At 46.8% G+C, this 20,891-nt stretch overlaps 1 protein-coding gene across 4 annotated transcripts in view; it reads left to right on the plus strand.

Annotated features, from left to right (window-relative positions):
- Positions 1–20,891, plus strand: part of SLC1A2 (solute carrier family 1 member 2) — a 145,207-nt gene that overhangs the window by 71,883 nt on the left and 52,433 nt on the right. For all 4 annotated transcript variants that reach the window (XM_004755983.3, XM_045066022.1, XM_004755981.3 and 1 more), the window contains exons 2-4: positions 14,087–14,226; positions 16,001–16,153; positions 18,172–18,422. In XM_004755983.3, the coding sequence (XP_004756040.1) occupies positions 14,087–14,226; positions 16,001–16,153; positions 18,172–18,422 (544 nt within the window). The remainder of the gene's footprint in view (positions 1–14,086; positions 14,227–16,000; positions 16,154–18,171; positions 18,423–20,891) is intronic.

The following is a 20,891-nucleotide window of genomic DNA, read 5'->3' on the forward strand; positions in this document are numbered from 1 at the left end:
TTTAAGAGACAGCTAGGGGGAAAAAAAAACATGCTTAGAAATAAATAAAAGATTTTACAAGTTGAACAAGATTGAACCTTTCTTCCCAAGCACTGGGGATGAAGGGCACTCATCTCCATCGCCAAGGGAATGGAGCCGTGTTGGTGGTTCATGGCAAACACACTGGACGACTTCCTGGGTGTCAAGGGAAGGCAGGACTGCAATGCCTTCAGGAAGTGCATAAAAAGTCCAGTTGTGTCCCCTTGAGGTAACTTGAAACTGCAGTTACTTTTGGCAAGGTCGTTGGGTGTCAGTTCAAGCTTTGGGAGACCACAGGCTAAGGAGTTTCATGCCCTCTTTCCTTGAGCTTTGTTTGGCTTCGCACCAAACCCATATCCATGGGGATGGGGGCGGGGAACATCTTACCCAGTGCCCCACCCGAGCTGGTCAGCCTCTTGCAGAGGGCACTTCCCAGATCTGTAGAGGTGAGTCCCTCTAGAACCTCCAAATCATTACCTCCCCCCAGATGCTGTTGAGCATCTAATACATATTGGGTCCCAGGGTAGAGACAGGCCCTTTCACTGAGAATCTAAAGTCTTCTGGGGAAGACATTAAGATATTGAGGAAACAGCATCACAGAGTCCACTAAGCATTCAGGTTCGAATGTGAGAAGTACTCTAATCCCCAAGCACCAAGCAGGACATTGTCTATTCAAAGCAGGGGAAGTGGGTGGGGCACCTGGGTGGCTCAGTCCGTTAAGCGTCTGCCTTTGGCTCAGGTCTTGATCCCTGGGTCCTGGGATTGAGTCCCATATCTGCCTCCCTGCTCTGCGGAAAGCCTGTTTCTCCCTCTGCCTGCCTCTTTCTCTGCTTGTGCTTGCTCTCTCTCTGACAAATAAATAAAATCTTTTAACCCCCCCCCCCCAAAACAAACAAAAAAACAATGGGAAGTTGGTAACCACAGAGGAGTGGACTACTGGTGGACCGTGCCATGTCCACGTCAGGTGCTGCGAAGCAGCTCTTTCAGCAAGTGGCCCGTGTAAGAAATTCACGTTCTCTTAGGAAGCAGCTTTCCCGAGGGGAGGATTTCCCTGCTGCTGGTGATGGGATGGCTCAGTTTTTCCCTTCTAGAATCAGCGTATCAAGCTAGTTGAGAGGTTTTGGAGCCATCGGTACGCTGAGTTGACTGGTGAAGTCAGCAGGGGCTGAATATTTTGCTAACTGATCAGTAGCCACAAATTTATGGCTTGTGAGAAGGAACCGAAGTAAGGAAAGGCACAGGTCCGGGCCGGGGGAAGTCCTGAGGTGCTTCCCCGGGTGATGGGAGCCATCGGAGATGTGACATTGGTCAGCCTTTGGTGTTTACCAGCTGGCGCCTGGCAAAGGAGAGAAAGCTAGAAAGCTGTTGCTTCAGCCTCTAACTCTTCCCTCAGAGGTGGGCAAAGGGAGGAAGGGTGTGCTGAGGGGTTCAGCCTGCTTCTCAGCTGGGGAGGCTGAGAAGTACGAATCTGGGCTCGCTGCATCTCTGGACAGAGCTCTAGAAGGTGGGGGGTGGGCCCAGAGAGGATCTCCATGTTTGTCGCCTTGTGTCTTGGGCTTATTATAAACATCAAGTAAGATAGTATAGGCAACACTGAGCCTAGGGCCTGGGGCCACATTTGTTTTCTATTGTTGCTATAAAAACTACCCCAAGTTGAGTGTTTTGAAATAATACAGATATATTGTCTTATACTTCTGGAGGTCAAAAGTTCGAAATGGATCTCACAGGGCTAAAAGCAAAGTGTCTACAGGGCTGTGTTCATTCCTGGAGGCTCTGGAGAAGAACGCGTTTCCTTGCCCTTGCCAGCTTCTAGAAGCCACCCACATAGTCCTTGGTTCACAGCCCCTTCCTCTATCTGCAAAGCCAGCAGTGTGGGGCTGAGTCTCTCTCGTGCTGCTGCCTTTCTAATTCTCTCTTGTCCTGCCTCCCTTCCACTTGTAAGGACCTTTGTTTGTGGTTACACGGAGCCTGCCTGGGTAACCCAGGAAAAAGTCTCCAACTCAGGGTTAGCAAACTTAGTTCCTTTTTGCCGCAAGTCACTCACAGAGTCACAGGTTCAGGGGATTAGGGCCTGGGCATTCTGCAGGTGGTGGGGGGTGTTTTTATGCCTACTATGGGCACATACTAAAAAATCAACCAGTGGTCCCTGTTTATTACCAGAGCTCCCTCAAGTGTGGGGTTAAAGCCTCGACTCTGGCAGATGCTGGGGTTCTGCATGCAGAGGACTAGAAAGCCTGCCTTGCCTCGCTCTGGGGAGCAAGGATGTGACCAGTCCCCACCTGGAGGGGTGCCTGGGAGGCTAGTGGATAGAGAGAGAGGCAGGCTCTGTGTATTGCTAAGTGTCGTGTTATGATGAAAAGCATGATCCTTTCGCTTGGGGAGAGCTGGCTTCCGATCCCAGCTCAGCCCCTCACTAGCCCTGGGGCACATGACTTCATCACCGACCTCCAGTTTTTTCATCCATTAAGAAGCAATAATAATAGCACCTGCCTTGTGAGAATGTTGGGGGGAGTGCACAAAATTTTGCATGAGAAACAGCTAGTACATTGCCTAATGGTCACTGTCACTGCTGTTCCTGGATGGCTCTGCAGGACAAAAGAATAGCCAGTGGGTAGAAGCCCGAGGGAAAGTGTTCTAGGTTTATCACGAAGGAAGAACTTGGTAATCGCCGAAGCTGTGCAGTGACAAGATGGTGAGGCGTGTCATGTACCGGGTCCCCTTCCCTGCAAATGTTCGGTCAGTGACTAGACATCCACACGTGCGTGGACTGCAACAAAGTCACCTGGTGCTTTGTCAAAAGCCCAGAGCTCTAGGCCCCACCCAGATGGGCTCATTTGGGATATTCAGAGATGGGGCTTGGAGATCTGTTTTGTTTTTGTTTTTATTTTTTTTTCCAGTAGCTTTTATTTTCTGAAAGCAGCTTTAGATGGACAGCAAAATGGAGCGGCAAGGCCAGAGATTTCTTACACACCCCCGGCCGTGCCCTTAAACACAGCAGATCTCGGGGCCATCCTCAGCCCCCCACCAGAGAGCTACATCTGTTACAACTGAGGAACCACCTGAGGTCCAAGATTGACACCAGGGTTCATTCTTGGTGTTGATCATTCTATGGGTTTAGACAAATGTTTAACATATATCCACTACTCTAGTATCGCACAGAGTATCTCTGCTCTAAAAATCCTTTGTACTTCACCTAGTGACCCCTCCCTCCCCCAGCCCCCCGCCCCCACTGATCCTCTTACTGGCTGCCTAGTTTTACCTATTTCAGAATGTCCTATATAGAACATGTAGCCTTTTGGGATTAGGATCTTTCATTTGGCAATGTGTATCCAAGTCTCTTCCGTGTCTTTTCATGGATTGATAGCCTTTTTTTTTTTTTAAGCTCTGAGTAATAGCCCATTGTCTACATGTACCACAATTTATTGATCCATTCACCTACTGGAAGACATCTCGTTTGCTTTCAAGTTTTGGCAGTTTCATAATTTCATAATTACAAAGTTGCTATAAACACCCATGTGTGGGCACACATTTTGGAGGTCTGTGGCTTTCACAAGTGATTCAGAGACTGATTTAGGATCCCTTGACCAGATAATCATTTGTCCTGAGGTGGATGGAGGTCTGAAAGCTTCTCCAATCCTGAAAGTCTGTGAGGATTCTGTGAAGATGGTGTGGAGGCTCTGGTTTGGATTAGACATTTTCCTTCTTCCCTGGGGATTTTGCTCACCGTAAGCAAAACTTTTTTGCCTCCTTGTTCAGTGTCCCTGTTCATTGCTAGCACAAAATTCCCGAATGTAAAGAGCGGTTTTTCCAGGACTGGAGAGAGCTGACCTGTTTTTCCAAGTTCAGGACTGCCTGCGTTCAAATCCAGACTCTACAAACCACAAACAGTGACATTGAGCCAGTAATGGAAACATCTGGTGCTTCCATTTCCCCTCCAATAAAGGTCCCGATAATAGTACGCACTTCATGAAGTTATTGTGAGAATTGAGTTCCTATATATAAAAGGCTTAGAAAAGTAAGCTTTGCATCAACATGACTAGCTATTGTTGTAGCCATCAGAATCTGTATCCTTCTTATTACCCGTTACCAGACAGTTCAGCTCTTCTGAAGGGGCAGAGGGGTGTGCTGGAGGGGAGTCCTTCCTGGTGAGGAGCCCAGGGTTATTCCACATCAACACGTGCTCCCTGGGGCCCCAGGAACAGGATGACACCTGTGCACAGTGGTTGTCCAAGGGGAGAAGTCAGTTACAAGGGTGCCCCTTGCCCACATGGTACCTCTGAGGCACCAGAAGCAAACCTTGTCTAACATATGTAACAAGGTGATGGGCTCCCGGAGCTCCTCTCACTCTTTTCCTCCCCTGGCAACATGCTCCTTTCTCTGCTTTCCTTGTCTGGGTGCTCGGCGGCATGTCTCCGAAGTTCATGTGCCTTGAGGAACTTGAAGGTGTCCGTCACTCACAGATACCCCGAGAAAGGATGGACCCCAAGAGTCCTGGCCTCCAAGGCAGATAGCAACATAGATTTAATCCCGGCCATACAACCCCCTGGCTCATGCCCTGGCTCCATTGCTTCTAAGTCTTGAGCTCTGTCAAGTTTCAGGATCTCCATTTCTGAGGTGGGATCATTCCTCCCCTCTTAGGGATGCCGTGAAGACAAAACACGGCAAGGGATAAGACAGTGTTTTATCAAGTCTGCACTTGTTGACGTATCATGAAATTACTGTTAACTGACTTCTTAATCAATTCAACTGATGGACTGTTGGTGATTGTTTATAAGTTAAAAGAGCACAAAAAGATTCTCCATATGGAAGGGACGTTGATGTGTTGAGGGATCTTGGCAGCTATGGGCATGGAAAATCAGAAGGAAGGTAAGGACCACAAACATCTTTTTTTGGTCGGCGAGAGCCCTCTCTTATAACCTGGGCCACCCCAAATCCCGCCATTTCTGTCTCATCTGAAGGAGATGATCGCATGTCTCCCATGTATAAGGTGTTCTTGGGCAAAATTAGCACCTTTTCTTTGCTGGCAAATCTACTGCTATGAAATCAGCCACTTGGGGGCCAAGAACATCATTTGGTTTGCCTGTTTATTTTAAGCCTTTGATTCAAGTCTAACGCATAGACAGAAAAGCCCACAGATCTTAAGTGAACAGCTTGATTAAGTTTCTCAACTTGAACACACATGTGAAACTAGTATTCAGATTGAAAACAAAAAGAAAAAAAGAAAAAGGAGATTGAGAGTATTCTAGAAAACCTGTTGAGGTCATGGAGTTTTAAACGCGGTTGACTTCAGACCTGATCCTAGGCACTGGTGTGCTCCTGGTCAAGGTTATATCCAATGTCCTGAATTCCTCTCCTTTTACTTGGCTCCTGGGTGTGGTTGTAGCCAGGACCCATGTCAAAGGGTCCTCCTCAGCACATCCTGTTTTTAGGGAGAGATATGAGAAGCTCCTTCACACTGGGTTGTCAGGGAAGAGGTCTCTTTTTCCATGGCCTCTGGCTTCAATCTGAGGTGCAAAGGGTGGGATTCTCAAGGATGAATTTCAGGCTCTGGAAGTCAGAAGTGGGCACCTTTGAAGACCCCCAGAGAAGCATAAAGGAAGTCCAAAAACATCTCCCCAAAAAGCATAGTGTGGCATTTTCAGGGCCAGCCTGAGGAAATCTCACTATTTGCAAGGTTGTAATGCTCACTGGTCTTCTTGTTTGGAATTGATGCTGCATTTCAAGATTGGCTGCCTGGTCTAGAAGGAGAGAAAAGGCACATAGACTGCTCTGCTCAAGACGGGGAAGGACCACACTGATGAAAAGCAATTGTGAAGTGTGACCAAACTGCCCAGGAAGTCCAAGCCACTGGCTGTGCCTGGTCGCTGCCTGGTGCCTGAAGGCCCTGTGGCTAATGAAGCGACTTAGTCAGCATCCCAGCTGCTCCCCTGCCTGGCAGGTTGGGAGGGCTCTGCTGGGAAGCTTCAGGGATTAGTAGAAGAACTTCCCATGCTTGAGGGCCAGATCCAGAGCTCTGCTCATTAAGAGTGCTTCCAGAAGAATCCTTCTGGCAAAGGAAAGAGCGGTCATGCTCTTTGGTAGAAGGACATTTTGGAAGGCCCAGATTTAGAGCTGTTGATTTTGGCAGCTGGATCCTAAGGCGTCTTCCTTCGGTTTCCCCTGAAGGCCTCATTAGCTGAGCCCAGATTGGTTCATAGCTTCGTCTTCCCACGAGGACACTGGGAGCGCTGGGGCCACCATGCCTTGGGTGGGGCAGCTGCCTCAGAACTGCCAGTGGGGAAGGGCCAGCCCTACCTGGTGTTGACCTGGCCCTTCCTGCCTAATGGAGGCCTTCCTGGGACTAGAACATGCTTTTTGTCACCCATTCATTCATTTATTCATTCAACATGCAAAAAACGGAGCTTCTACCATATACCAGGAACCGTGCTGAGTGTGAGGAAGAGTAGAACAAGGCTGAGTCCTCAGAGTTTATATTCTAGTGGGGAAACAGACAAATCACTGTGACAGTACCTCAGGAGAGGTCAGTGCAGGTCAGCACAGGTAAGCTGCAGGGGGAGCAGTGAAAAGTCAACCAAGACTTCCTCAGGGAAGTCCTTCTTGAATTGAGCTTTGAAGAAGAAGTAGAAGTTAATCTATTGGGTTGGAGGGGTGGATGGGGAGGACATTTTCATCGGAGGAAAGAATTTGCTTCAAGGCAAACTGGGACAAGGGCCAAGTTCCCTGTGGCTCAAAACCCAGAAGGCATGCCACATGAATTTCCCCGCTTATTGGAGCTGTGCGATGTTTTTCAAATGTATTTTCATGTTGTCCGATGAAACGGAGGTGGGTAACAAATACTTCAGGAGTGATGTGCCCCTGGAGACCGGGCTGGACAGTGTCCTCCCGGGTCATGGCATGATCTTTATTTTTAGAAGAGGTTCCCAATTTGAAATGATTAAACACTCCACCCCAATCCCGCTACCCAGGCTGGGAGGGTCACTGTTCCTTGGCATCTTGTGTCTCTTTTTGGCAGTGTGTCTTTCTGGAAACAGGCAAAACTGTTGTGTTGAAGCCGGCGTAGGTCCCTAGCTTTAGGAGGATATCACAAAGGTCCAGAGGTTTTATACTTAAGACGTATTCCTGATGTCCTTTGAGAGGTTGCCCAGTCATTCCACAGTGTAGATGCTTACAGAGTGGGAACCTTCCAGGCCCCTCACCCACTCCAGATCTTCTGGGACTTCCTTTTCATAAAAAGTGCAAGCACTATTTGTCGCCAAAACTCAACTCACTCAAACTCCACTGTAAAGCAACTGTCTTAATGGTCATTTTGCACCATTTTAGGCATTTAAGACAAGGGAGGGGAACTAACCTTGAATATCAATTACATGTTACATATTCCATGGTGCTTTCCTAGTATTCTCTCATGGAAGCTCTACGCTGACCCAGTGAACTGGGTGACGTTGCCCAAGAAATTAACACGTTGTCCCAGGCATGGCAGGGAAAGGACATTTTAATGAAGAACCCCATGGCCATGGAATGATGTAATTGTGTTCCACACAGTCACCAAAAGTCACCTTTTGGCACCTGCTAATCATTTGGTGGCTGGTGTTTTAATAGTCTCTTTCTGGGAGAAATGGATATTGTTTTTATTTACCTCATCAGAACCCTGTCTCCTCTAACTTCTTCCTTACTCCTTGTGTGAGGATACCCAAAAGCCCCAGTTGGCTCTATATTTGCCTTTGGTGAGGTTAGCCAGTGAGGGCCCACTGGTTTGGGAAACGGTATGAAGAAAAGACTTTTTCCTGCAATTTCTCATCCGGAATGTTCCTGTGTATGAACGAATCTCCAATTCCGTGCGAGTTGACTGTAAACGATATGGGTGATCTCTCAGGGAGTTAGGGATCAGTTTGGCGATTGGCTAGTCCCAATGCCAGTCCACCTGTTTGACTCTGTTCCTGTGACATTGACCCGCCCATCTCAGAAATCTAGGCTGAGACCTGGTCAAGGGTGTAGATGGGGGATTAAGAAGATGCCTTTATCTGGGGGTGCCTGGGTGGCTCAGAGGGTTGAGTCTCTGCCTTCGGCTCAGGTCATGATCCCAGCGTCCTGGGATTGAGTCCCCCAGTGGGCTCTCAGCAGGGAGCCTGCTTCCTCCTCTCTCTCTCTCTCTCTGCCTGCCTCTCTGCCTTCTTGTGACCTCCCCCCTTTGTCTCTCTCTGTGTCAAATAAATAAATAAATAAAATCTTAAAAAAATTATTAAAAAAAAAGAAGATGCCTGTGTCTGAATTGTGGTAGCAAATTTGAGCCCTAACCCAGCATTAGTAGTGTTACTAAATCATGCTTTTGGAAAGAGAAACACAGTTAAGGTCAGAAAGCAATGGTGGCTATTCTATCATTGGTGTGTCTCTTGTCTCTAAGTCACATGTCTGCCTCTCCCTGTGGGGACCGATGCGAAGAACTGGGAGGTCCCCTCATGGTTGGTCATGATTCATCCCTTAGTAAACTCTAAGCTTATTCAGTCCCGAGTGACCAAAAATGGAGGCTACTGAGGGTGGGGAAGATCCTCTCCCTCCCCACAGAGAATCACAGAACCTTAGAGCATTAAAGAATTTCTAAATCAGCCCTTTTATTTTATAAGTTAAGAGCTTGGGACACCCCCCCAAAATCGGCCAAAAATGATACCTAAACCCTATTGGTTTCTGACACTGAATTTGTTTTCGTACTACTTTATCTCCTGTCTCTTGATTTTCCTAAGCAGCTTTATACCCATTTTATCCCCCGTGCTATTTCTAACACAGCCAGATAGCAGCAGGCCTGGAGTTAGAACCCAGACCACCTGACTACCTGTTTTATTTTGTCCGCAGGTCCAATCCTGTCACAGTTTGGGAAAACTATATGCCATGTTCTTTAGCCAGACCTCTGGATGTCCAGGAGAAGGCCATAGAAAAGGAATATCATTGGTGAAGTGGTTCACCAACAGGTCCTTTCTAGAAAGTGTTTTTGGGATCTGAGAAATGGACATAGAAGCCCAAAGATGGACAGAAGAAGGGACTGAGGGGGATTTGGGAGTTGTAAACCTTGAGTTTCATTCATGGGGTCTTTGAGGACACAGTGGCTGTCAGAGAAAGAGAGAGAGAGAGAGAGTCTGACTTCTTGGTCAGTGAGCTTCCTTGACCCCGTTCCAGCAGGTCTTACAGGACCTAGCAAGGGGAACGGGACTGGTGGGCTGGCAACGCCCCCACTGTCTTAGAGTTTCAGTCCCTTTTACAGCAAAGATGGTATTCTTTAGGGAGCAGGGGAAATCCCGCACGTGAGGTGATCACAGCTGTAATCACCACATTGTGGTGTTCCATGCTTTGAGCTGCCGGCCCCAGCACACCAACGGCTTGAGGAAAAGCCCCTCAGTAGGCCCTAGTTCTGTTCTTGAGGCTCTAACCTAGGATTCCCCCAATAGGGCAGTTCCTGAGTGTTGTCCCCTCAGGCTCTCGGCCCTGGGCAGCAGAGGGCTGCGTGGTGATGCCCCTTGGAGGTTCTCACAACCTCTAGGCCAAAACACGTCCGTTGCTTTTGGATTCCCTGGGAATGTTCTGCTGCCATCCCACCGGGCCAGTGGAGGAGGAATAAAGAGTTTGGTGCCAGATATGGCACCACAGAAGGGTACAGGCAGGAATTCTGAATCTGACCCCACATCTAAGGAGCCTATTCTTAGAGGCTCTTGACAGAGCACGGGAAATCAAATGCTGATGAAAAGCAGGTTCTGAGAAGAGCTTGAAGCTCAGCACCAGCCTGACGACATGTTCCCTTTCAGGCCACGGAGGGAGTCTTGAGCGATGAGCTGAGCGTGCCGGCGAGCCAGCTTCTGGGGGGGGGGGGGGGTCTGGCCGGGGCAGCGACGGCCCCGTGAACAGCATTGACCTCATTTGGTAGAGAAGTTTGGGCTGCAGGAAATTACAGGCTATTTCTTCCGGTTTTCAGTCATCCAAACGGCTGTCCCATCACGTGGCCATGCTTTGCGGGGCTATGGGGAGTGATCCAGCAGATGTTGGTTTACAGAAACATCCAATGTTAAGGAATTGTCTTGCTAAATCTTCCATCCCAAAGGCCCTCAAGGAGAACTTGAAGTGGTCAGCGGTGTTGGCCAGCATCAGGCTGGGTGGATTTGGGCCAACCAAGGCACATCTGGACTTTTCAATTCCTTCTCACTTGGTTTGGGGTGCACCCCCAAAGCTGTAGGAAGGGAGGATTGATAAGGGGCTAAGAATACACACTTGAGATAACTTCCTGTGCTTATCCAGCATGTAGATGTCCAGAGTTGTATCTGGTGGGAGCTTCAAGCTCAAGTTTGGATAGACCGGTTTCCAAAGCATCTATCTTCCGCTCTTCTTTGTTCTAATGTCTCCTTGTCACAGAAGCCTTCCCTGGGCCTCTGAGGCAGAATCGCCCTGATCGTATCTCCACTTGAAATATGTGTGTTCATTTAGTTGGTCTTCCACTAAAATGCGCACTCTGTGAGAGTGAAGGATGTTCCCTCTCTGTTTATCATGGTATCTTTAGCACCTCGAACAGCATGGGGTCTGTCATATGTGTCCAGTGGAATTCCGTGGCATAAATGCAAGCCTGGAAGGAGGCTTGCTAAAGCCGGCTGCTACCAGTCTGTCCATGAAAGGGCCTTGTTCCCAGGAGAAAGCAAGGTGTCCTTTGTTGTTGCTTTCTAATTCCTCATTTCTCCACGCAAACATTCATCAATCACTTGGAGCAAGGTGTGAAAGATCACAGCCCTGCTCTCCCGGGGCTCACAGACTGGTGGCAGATGAAGATGTTGGCATTAAATCCTTTCTTTAAGATACAGCTCTGGCATCAGCCCTCTAGGGAGCCTTTCTTGAACACTCTTGTTTCACAATGCGAGGTGGGTGCCATTTTTCCCATAGCATGGTAAGCCCTGCAGAGCTCGACTGTGACTCACAAGTGAAGCAGACTAGTACTGTACAAAGGGCTTTCTGTTTCCCCTCACGTGCTCCTCAAGAGCAAGGATTGCCCCTTACTCTTTCCTGAGCAGAGTGGCTGACATACAGAATACTCAGTAAGTGGGAGGTATCCTTGCGATTACCGCTGTGACTATGTGCTTTCAGGAACCAGCATTCAGATAGCCGTGTACGTGGATAATCTCATTTAAGATATTCTGAAGCTGTATACGGCTTGGAAACAGCTCTGTACTGTTCTATAGTATGATATAATGCTGTTATCTATAATATTTGCTGTTTCGTGCTCTCCTCGTGTTGTGGGGATGCAGTGATCATTTAGGCTGCTGTGGAATCTTTACCATGAGTTCTTAGGGGACTTCGGGTTCCTAGATGCAGGCTGGGATCCTGAAGTAATTTACAAATCATTCTCTACGTGCAGATGTCATGGACTCCTATGAGCCTGGAGCATTTGTTTCATTTCAAGTGGGGGGGGAGAGGCGGGGCTGAGGACGTCATGGGAATCCTCTCAGTAAATACAGGTGAGTTCATGGCATTTTGGCGCTGCTCCTTTGATGTGGCTGGTTTTTGACTCGGGGTTGCAGGGACATTTTGTCACAGCCTGAGAATCAGACCAAGGATCATGCGCCACAGGCTCCCAAGCCAACTGCTGGACTGAGTGCATGTTAAACCAGTATCTGTCTGTTTTCACTTTGACATGGCTGTGTCGATGCCTGACACTTTTGTTATATCCTATGGAATTTGCTGGAATGTTTGGTGTAAATACTTGTTAGTTTCACTTAAATACCAACCATGTGCCCGAGTCTAACATCAGTGGCAAAATGGCTTCAGTTGAAGCAGAAGGCAGGGGAATACAGTCTCCCGGGGATGCCGCGCGTTGCCAAAGGCTGGCTGACGGATCCCTTCTCTAATTCCGAAACACACATGGTCCCCCTTCTTTTTTGGCTATTTCTTGATTTAGAGCTTCAGATGACTGGCTGGAGACGTGTTTAAAAATATCAAAAGATCCCAATGGAAACATCAAAATGTGGTCTATCCGTGTTAAAAAAGATCGTTTTGATCATTTGCCTCTGCTGTGTCATCCAAAGAGCCTTCCTGTCTGTTTCGCTTAGTGATTAGAAGAAACGCTGTTTGTTGCTTGCTGACCGGATTGGCCCTCATCTGCTTCCTGCGAGCCGTCCTGTCCTGCTTTCTGAGAGATCGTTAGTGCACACGTGTCAGCTAGTCGAGGTTGGCCCCAAACGAACCAGATGAGTAGATAATCAGGCCACTCCGGGGAGACCAAGATGCTTATATTTTGGACTAAGAGTTTCAGTTGGGTATTCTAACCAGACTGGGAAACATCATTGCTAATTTCAAAGTATTTTGGTAGCAAGTATATTAAGCAGTCTGTTATAAAAAAGTAAGTAGATGTGCTTGTGTCCTTGGTCTTCAATCTGAGACTCTGGGAGCTAAGCTCAGTGTCTTGCTGGGACGGAAGTGACAATAGGTAGGTCCTTTGAGTTACGTGTCACCCTCGTCATGAACTTGATGAAGACTGTGTGTGTCCACGCTCCCTGCATGAAGGGACCGCAGACGCCAGTGCTATGGCAGGCCCCTAACATGCATTGTGATGTTCAGTTTCCACAAGCGAGGCATTAAGGCCTTCTTTCTACACACCACACAGCTAGCAAGCGATGGAGGCACGATTTGAATCCTACGTTCCCTGTTTACAAAACCCAAGCTATTTCTATTACAACCACAGGTTTGCAGATTGATAATCATCCCCAAAGAAAGCTTTTCCAGGCTGTGGTGAGAATGTCGGGATAAGGCTCACACCCTCCCATCCTGGAAGGCGTTGCCATTTAGTCGGAGGCTGTGACCCATCTTTCTAGGTGTTAAAGATGGCTAAAAAATCTGTAATCACATGATGGTGATTGGAAATGGCAGCTGACAAAAGTGTCTTAAGTTGTCAAAGTAAAAAAAAAAAAAAAAAAAAAGGCCTTTCTATGTCAAACTCCAAGCTGAAATTTGAAATCTTATTGGCCTGGCAAATGGCAAAGCTGGAAAAAGAGGTAGGGTGCTTATTACCCCATCAAGCGTTGCATTGCAGACCCTCACCATTGTTTGGGGTCACATGGGGTTTATCTGGGAAAGGGCTGGGCTGCCTTGAAGGATGAAGGTGATCACATGCTTCTTAAAGCCATCCTTCTTGGACACTGTGTAGCATGATGCGGGCAGCTTAGCGCAGCCTTGGCCGTGCAAATGACCTATTAAAAACCACAGTCGATTGAATTTTTAAAAAACTAGGTAAACCATCCTTTCCAAAAGAGAGGCAAAGCTTGGCCTACCCACACTGATGACTTTGATGTGACCAGGATGGGGAAGACTTGAGCTCAGAGGCATTTTAATGTGGCATGATTTAGGTCATAACTCTTCTGACCTCAGATCTGATTCAGATCATTCAACATCACCTCTTTGCTATTGATCTAAGAATGGAAGAGCTCAGGTTTTGGAGGCAGACATATCTGGGTTTATATCTCCATTTCTTGTAACCTGTGACCCTGAGGAAGTTACTTTCTGGAAAACAGGACAGAGATTCTTGCCTCTCAGAGTTACCTTGGTGGGCAACTCTTAGACAAAATCCTTACCACTGCTTGTGGTAGGTCTTTTTAAAAAATATTTTTTTAATTGAGACAGACAGAGGGGTGGGGAAGAGGAGGGACAGAAGGAGTGGGAGAAGCAGACTACCAGCTGAGCAGGGAGTGGGACGCAGGGTTTGATGCCAGGACCCTGAGATCATGACATGAGCCAAAGGCAGACGCTTAATCTACTGAGCCTCCCAGGGGCCCCTTGCTGGTACGCCTTTTCTTTACCATGATGATCCAAGATGGTAGGGATAGGCATGCCCAGCACATGGGTGTTCAGTGTGTCCTGGTGTCCTCCTTACAGGCCAACTGTAATTCAGAGTACCCTGAGTTGTTCTGGTTTTTATTTTCCTACCCCTGGTTCCAGATACCCCTCTGTGTCTGGGGGGGAGGCCTGTTTGACCTGCTATTGCCCGAGCGCCTCTGACTGTATCTGGGTGGCACCCACTGAGCTCTCACCACTCTTTGTGCTTCTGTTGCAGTGCCAACAACATGCCCAAGCAGGTGGAAGTCCGAATGCACGACAGCCACCTCAGCTCAGAGGAGCCCAAGCAGCGACACCTGGGCCTACGTCTGTGTGACAAGCTGGGGAAGAATCTCCTGCTCACACTGACTGTGTTTGGTAGGTGACAGGGGCCTTCCCTCCTTCCTGGCTCTCTCCTGGCTCTGGGCGGAAGCTGGGTCACACAGCCAGCCCTGCTGCAGGATGAAAGCCTCATGCCTTCCCTAAGGCCTCCTTTGCCCACAGCTGCCTTGATGGCATAATGTTCCCCTCACCTGCCCCAGTCATGCATTTTTCTTCCTTGGGATTCTAGTGGTCCTTACAACTTCCCGTGAATACGTTAACAGGCAGATTCCCGGCCCTGCACATGTAGACTTTGGGCCATATGCAGTGAGGTCTTGGAATCTGTGTCTTAACAGACCTTCTAGGTTATTCCTAAGCAGATGATCGGCATAGCACATTTAGAGGAATACCTGCCTGAAGATAAAGGCAGCTGGTGCTGAAAACCCCATGAAGGGGCTCCTGAGGTGTAGCCTCTACACACCCTATTACCTTAGATTAGCCCAGCACGTTAGCGAATGAGGTCAGGCTGGAAGAGGGTTCTTCTCCAGAGTCTGATTCCTCTGCCTCAGACCTTCCCTGGGCTGTGGGTGTCCTTTGGTGTGACTGTTGACACAATCTTCATCTTGGGTTTTCAACCAGGGTTTGTTGAAAAGTGGGCAAGTTGCCCAGTCTTGAAATGACAACCACACCATTTCCTATCTTTATCCCTCCTTGTTCTTCAGCTCTCTCCTAGGCTACACAGAGAAGCAATGAACAACTCCTCACCTCCAACCCTTTCCCCACTCAGCTCCCTAACTTCTCCTCCTCTGAGTCTATCATCCTGGACATCAGTGGACCAGGGTCAGAACTGCGGGCTTGCCACAGTTCTGTTCACTTAATGATAGAAGACAGAAGTGTGGTAGGGGTTTCCAAAGCTTACCTTCCATGTAAAGAAATTTCACTCATCATAGGTCATCAAGAAGTATGTTTTCCTCCTGTGAAAGTAAAAAAAAAAAAAAGATCAGGCTTTTGACCACAGTGCTCTCTGCACACCCCTGGAGTTAACACCCCAGTTCATGGACCTAGGAACTACTCCCCATCTCAGCTAGTGGTGCTATGTCTGACCTGATTTGTGGTTTCTACAAGATCTTTCATATCAGCTGTCTGTTTGCAGATACATGGTTAGTCTTGTGGAATCCCCGAGCATGCAAAGTGAAAGGCTCCCACCAGCAACTCTGCCCACATTGTTTCTTCTCAAATTATACACTTTGAGAGATGCCCCCTAATCTCCCATAAAAGTCTCCCACAAAGGCGAGTCTAAAGATTATGTAAAAGAACATAGAAGTCAAGGACAAAACTTCTTAAGAATGAGCCATGGGGAAATCTTTGGGAGCCAAAGAAAATAGAAGGAGAAAGGAAACTCACAACCAGCTTGGTAGATCAAACTTTTTTTTTATCTGGTATGCAGTTAGAATACATGAAGCGCCATGCCACTGGCCAGGCTGAGGCTTAGAGAAGGGGAAGCAGTATTTGGCAGTATGTGAGGGATTATTTCTGCTGTCAATCTCTGAGGATAAAAATGAAGAGTATCCTCAAAGAAATTAGTCAAATCAAGGAGAGAAGGATCTCCTAGACCCTCCCAGTGCTGCTTGTCAGAATAGACAGAGGTTCACAATATTCTCTCCCTAGTCATTAAAATGAACTTGACTTATATAATGATATTTTCGTAACATGTTATTCATCATCCGATAACAGAGAGGTATGAGAAAGGTCAATGTTACTGAATCCCTAGAGCTATTCATTTGACTCAGGCAAAACACAAACTCAAATATTTCCCCTCTCTCTCTTCTAGGTGTCATCCTGGGGGCAGTGTGTGGAGGCCTTCTTCGCTTGGCATCTCCCCTCCACCCTGATGTGGTCATGTTAATAGCCTTTCCAGGGGATATACTCATGAGGATGTTAAAAATGCTTATCCTGCCTCTCATCATCTCCAGCTTAATCACAGGTAAGACCATCTCTCTGGTACCTGGCCACAGGGAATCACACCTCTGCTCTGGCTTGTTGATGGACCACTGAATCTCAGTTTGGTGGAATGAATAATTGGGATGATCTGTGTCATTTTATTTCAGAGCCTTGGTTTTCCTGTCTCTCAAAAGGAGATTTTGAATCCTAAAAAAAAAGTTTTCCATCTATTGATCAGTCTGACCATCTCTCTGTCTAGCAATAAAAGATGAAAGGGAAACAGCCACATTAAAAGTGATGATAAACAAAAATTAGAGGTTTTAATTTTGGATGTATACTTTTCTAATTTTCCAAATTATACTTGGCTCAGATTTTGATAAATAAAAGTAACAAATAGGAGAGGAAATTTTCTCTTAACTGTTTAACTAGGTATAGAGGGAAGTGGGTATTAAAAATAAAATAAAGATTAGATTTGAAACCCTTTGAGGTTTTTGAGAAAAGCACTCTTAATGTGTAAGTCATGTTTGCTTGTTTTGGGCTGAAAGAATTGTTTTATTTGAAAGAATTTGTTTGCTTCTATGGGCTTATACTGGCAGTTTTTTTCCTTACCAAATAATATTGCTCGAATAGGGTAAATTCATGGAGTTTAGAGACTGAGCTTGGAGTTAAGGATGAAAGCTAGGTTTTTTTGTTTGTTTGTTTTTAAAGATTTTATTTATTTGACAGAGAGAGAGAGATCATGAGTAGCCAGAGAGGCAGGCAGAGAGAGAGGGGGAAGCAGGCTCCCTGCTGAGCAGAGAGCCCAATGCGGGGCTCAATCCCAAGACCCTGAGATCATGACCTGAGCCGGAGGCAGAGGCTTAACCCACTGTGCCACCCAGGCACCCTGAAAGCTAGGCTTTGATTGGTATTTGGGTGCCATCTGGGTGACCTTGAGAAAGCGGTCCCTCTGGACTCTCCACCTTATAAGGAAAGTGAGGCCTGGAAACACCGAGAGATTCAGATGCTTAGCCTGGTTTTTCTAGAGTCTCTGGTCAACCAGTGAGCCCGGTGAATGCAAGGTCTCATTATTCAGCCCAGACTGAGTGACATTGTACTGTCCCCGTAAAGGCTTCTTTGCAAACCAGAGAAAATGTTCTCCATGCCCATTTAACAGAACATAGATAGGGCAAGCTGGCCAGGAAAGTGAGCATCTGTTGGCCAGAATCCGACTTTTGGTTGTAAGGAGAAGTGGCTCAAATGCGGGTCAGCTCAATTCAGGAAAGTTCACACCAATGACTTCCTCCCCCCACAGCAAGGGCTACAATCCCTCTTGTCTAGTAAAAGCAGAAACTGAAACCAGGAAGTAGAAAACTAGAATAAACAACTGGGAAAAAACCCAGTGAAGGTAGGAGTTTTTGTGACTTGGCTTGGAATTTCCTCCAGCAATCACAGGACCTCCCCCAGTATAGATGAAGTCCCATCTTTGTGTTCTCTAATTCCTGCACCAGGTTGGAAGATGTAGGTCTCCACCTACATTTTGTGCTTCACCTCAGAGGAAGGAGGGCTGTGCTAGATCACTAGGCTAGACTCTTGATATCAATCACCAGGACTACCAGCTTTTCTTTTTTTTTTTTTTAAGTGAGGACATTAATAACAACAATGAAGTAAAAACCAGCAGGTACTAGCACCGTCACTTCATAAAGAAAAGATGTCTTAATGCTAAATAAATGGGAAGGACATCATCTCGGAATTAAAAATGGAATATATTCAACTTTAACTCATTATTGCTCACTATTGCAGACTGACAAAAAAGTAGTTACCGGTCAGTTTATAAACTCTGAACGAGAGAGATCAGGTTTATAAACTCGGAAGAAGAGATCGTCAACTCTCCACAGTTCTCTCGAACCTCAAAAATGTCCTTGGCGGATCAAACCGTAAACTGTAGGATTGGAATCTTCAGTAGCAGCAGCCGTAATCAACCACGAATGCATCTGAGTAATACAGAGCCGTGTTACGGGGATGCAGAGATGGGCAGTTAACAGAGACATCACAGGAGTTTCCAATATCTTTTCAATGCAGGGTTGTCGGGCCTGGATGCTAAAGCCAGTGGGCGCCTGGGGACGAGAGCCATGGTGTATTACATGTCCACAACCATCATCGCTGCGGTGCTGGGGGTCATCCTGGTCTTGGCGATCCACCCAGGAAACCCCAAACTCAAGAAGCAGCTGGGGCCAGGGAAGAAGAATGATGAAGTGTCCAGCCTGGATGCCTTCCTGGACCTTATTCGCAATCTCTTTCCTGAAAACCTGGTCCAGGCCTGTTTTCAACAGGTAACCCAACGTTCCAATGCTATATGCCCCTTCAGCCTCCTAAATGAGCAAGATAGCAACTTGCAGAGTGTTTCACTGAACCAGCTCTGGGGAGTCATTTCCTTATATTAAATTATCTCTCTCTCTAGAGCTTGTTTGAGATGATTTGCCGCAGGATTTTGGGATTAAAGTCATGTTTATTTATTTATTTAGTTTTTGTTTTGTTTTGTTTTGTTATTAAACTTCTTTTTATTTTTTCCAGCTCACTTAACATTTTGCTCTGGGAATCCCCTTTCTTACCTATTTTTTTTCCTTCCTGTTACCTCTTTCCTTGTTTGTGGTTTCCCTCTGCATGTTGTCCAAAGACACATTTTTTTTTAATTACTTATTTATATGACAGAGATCACAAGTAGGCAGAGAGGCAGGCAGAGGGGGGCGGGGAAGCAGGCTCCCTGCTGAGCAGAGAGCCCAACAGAGGGCTCGATTCCAGGACCCTGAGACCATGACCTGAGCCAAAGGCAGAGGCTTTAACCCACTGAGCCACCCAGGCACCCCTCAAAGATGCATTTTTATCACTTTTGCCCACAACACTCTAGAATGCCGAGTGGATCTCAGTGTTGGTAGTATAGCAAAACTGCAAGGGGTAGATTTAAAAAATACACATGACCTACAGAGTCAGAATCTCTAGTGTGGGCCCAGGGAGAGGGTATTTTTCAAATTGTGGAAGTAATACACGAGGATTGTAAAAAGTTTAAACAGTCTAGACGCACGTAAGGAGTCAAGTCCTGGGACGCCTGGGTGGCTCAGTTGGTTAAGCAGCTGCCTTCGGCTCAGGTCATGATCTCAGCGTCCTGGGATCGAGTCCCACATCGGGCTCCTTGCTCCACAGGGAGCCTGCTTCTCCCTCTGACTCTTCCTTCCACTCTGTCTACCTGTGCTCGCTCTCACTCACTCTCTCTCTGACAAATAAATAAATAAAATCTTTAAAAAAAAAAAAAAAAAAAAAAAAAAAAAAAAAAAAAAAAGGAGTCAAGTCCTCACTTTTGGTCCTAAGAAATAGCCATGCTGGGAATTTTGTTTCCTTCTGAATATATAGTATGATGTGTGCAATATCTTTTTTTTTTCCAAGATTTATTTATTGTAGAGCAAGAGAGAGCAGGAGAGAGTGAGAGAGCGTGTGCGAGCACGGGGAGGGCAGAGGGGGAGAGAGACGCCAGCAGACTGTGCTGAGCTCGAAGTCCAACATGCGGATGGAGCTTACATCCCTGAGATCATGACCTGAGCCCAGACACGGGTCAGATACTCAACTGCATGTATGCATAATCTTAATAAAAAAAAAATCCACCCGAGTGAACTGCATTACTCATGCCGTGTTACACTTGCTTTTTATTTAACGAGGTTTAGCATTCTCTCTCTCTCTCTCTTTTCATGACCGTGTAGTATATCTAAAAAATAAATTCTTGGGCACTTATGTCTTGCCAAAGAGTTTCATATTTCAGATTTGCTGGATGTTGCAAAATGGCTCTACAAAAATTTGTATTAATGTCTATTCCCACCAAGTGCATACAGGAAGATCAATTTTTTAAAGCATTATGATTCTTAAAAAATGGATGATTCTGCTGAGCAGAGCCACCGTGAGAGCCTCCGAGGCCCCACTCACCAGTCTGTTGTCTAGCCCCAAGGTCAGGTTAGGTTAGAATATACTCCAGTTCCCAGTAACCCAGGGAGCAAGTCAACTAGAACCAAAGACCCTCTCCTTCAGTCATTTCCAGGAAAGCACAGAAAATTGAACTCAAGAAAGAGGCGGCCTGGAGGAACCGTTTCCCTTCCCAGCTGCCCCCAAAATACTGTTGCCAATCACTGGGGAGCCCAAATGACTCTGGGTTAGGATATGTTCTCCGATTTCTGATGCCAGTCTTCGGGCACCATAGCATGGCACTATGTTAAAGAAACGCATTTCCCGGATAAGGAAGATGTGTATGGGGCACCTGGGTGGTTCAGTGGGTTAAGCATCTGCCTTCGGCTCAGGTCATGATCCCAGGGTTCTGGGATCAAGTCCCGCAGTGGACTTCCTGCTCGACGGGGAGTCTCCTTCTCTCTCTCCCACAGCCCTGCTTGTGCTCTCTTGCTCACTTTCTCTCTCTCTGATAAATAAATAAATAAAATTAAAAAGAAAATAAGATGTGTATATATACACAATGGAATATTACTCAGCTTTCAAAAAGAATGAGATGTTGCCATTTGTAACAATGTGAATGGACCCGGAGGGTAGGATGCTAAGGGAAATCAATCAGAGAAAGACAAATACCATATGATTTCACTTATACGTGCAATCTAAAAAACAAGACAAACAAATAAACAAACAAGCAAAAACCAGTAGCAGACTGATAAATCCAGAGAACAAACGGATGGCTGGTAGAGGGAAGAGGATGGAAAACATGGGCCGAGGGAAGACAGTGACACAGGCTTCCAGTTAATGGACTGAGCAAG

Source organism: Mustela putorius, unplaced genomic scaffold, assembly GCF_011764305.1.
Source record: "Mustela putorius furo isolate JIRA1106 unplaced genomic scaffold, ASM1176430v1.1 tig00003859_pilon_pilon_pilon, whole genome shotgun sequence".
NCBI classification, from domain to species: domain Eukaryota; kingdom Metazoa; phylum Chordata; class Mammalia; order Carnivora; family Mustelidae; genus Mustela; species Mustela putorius.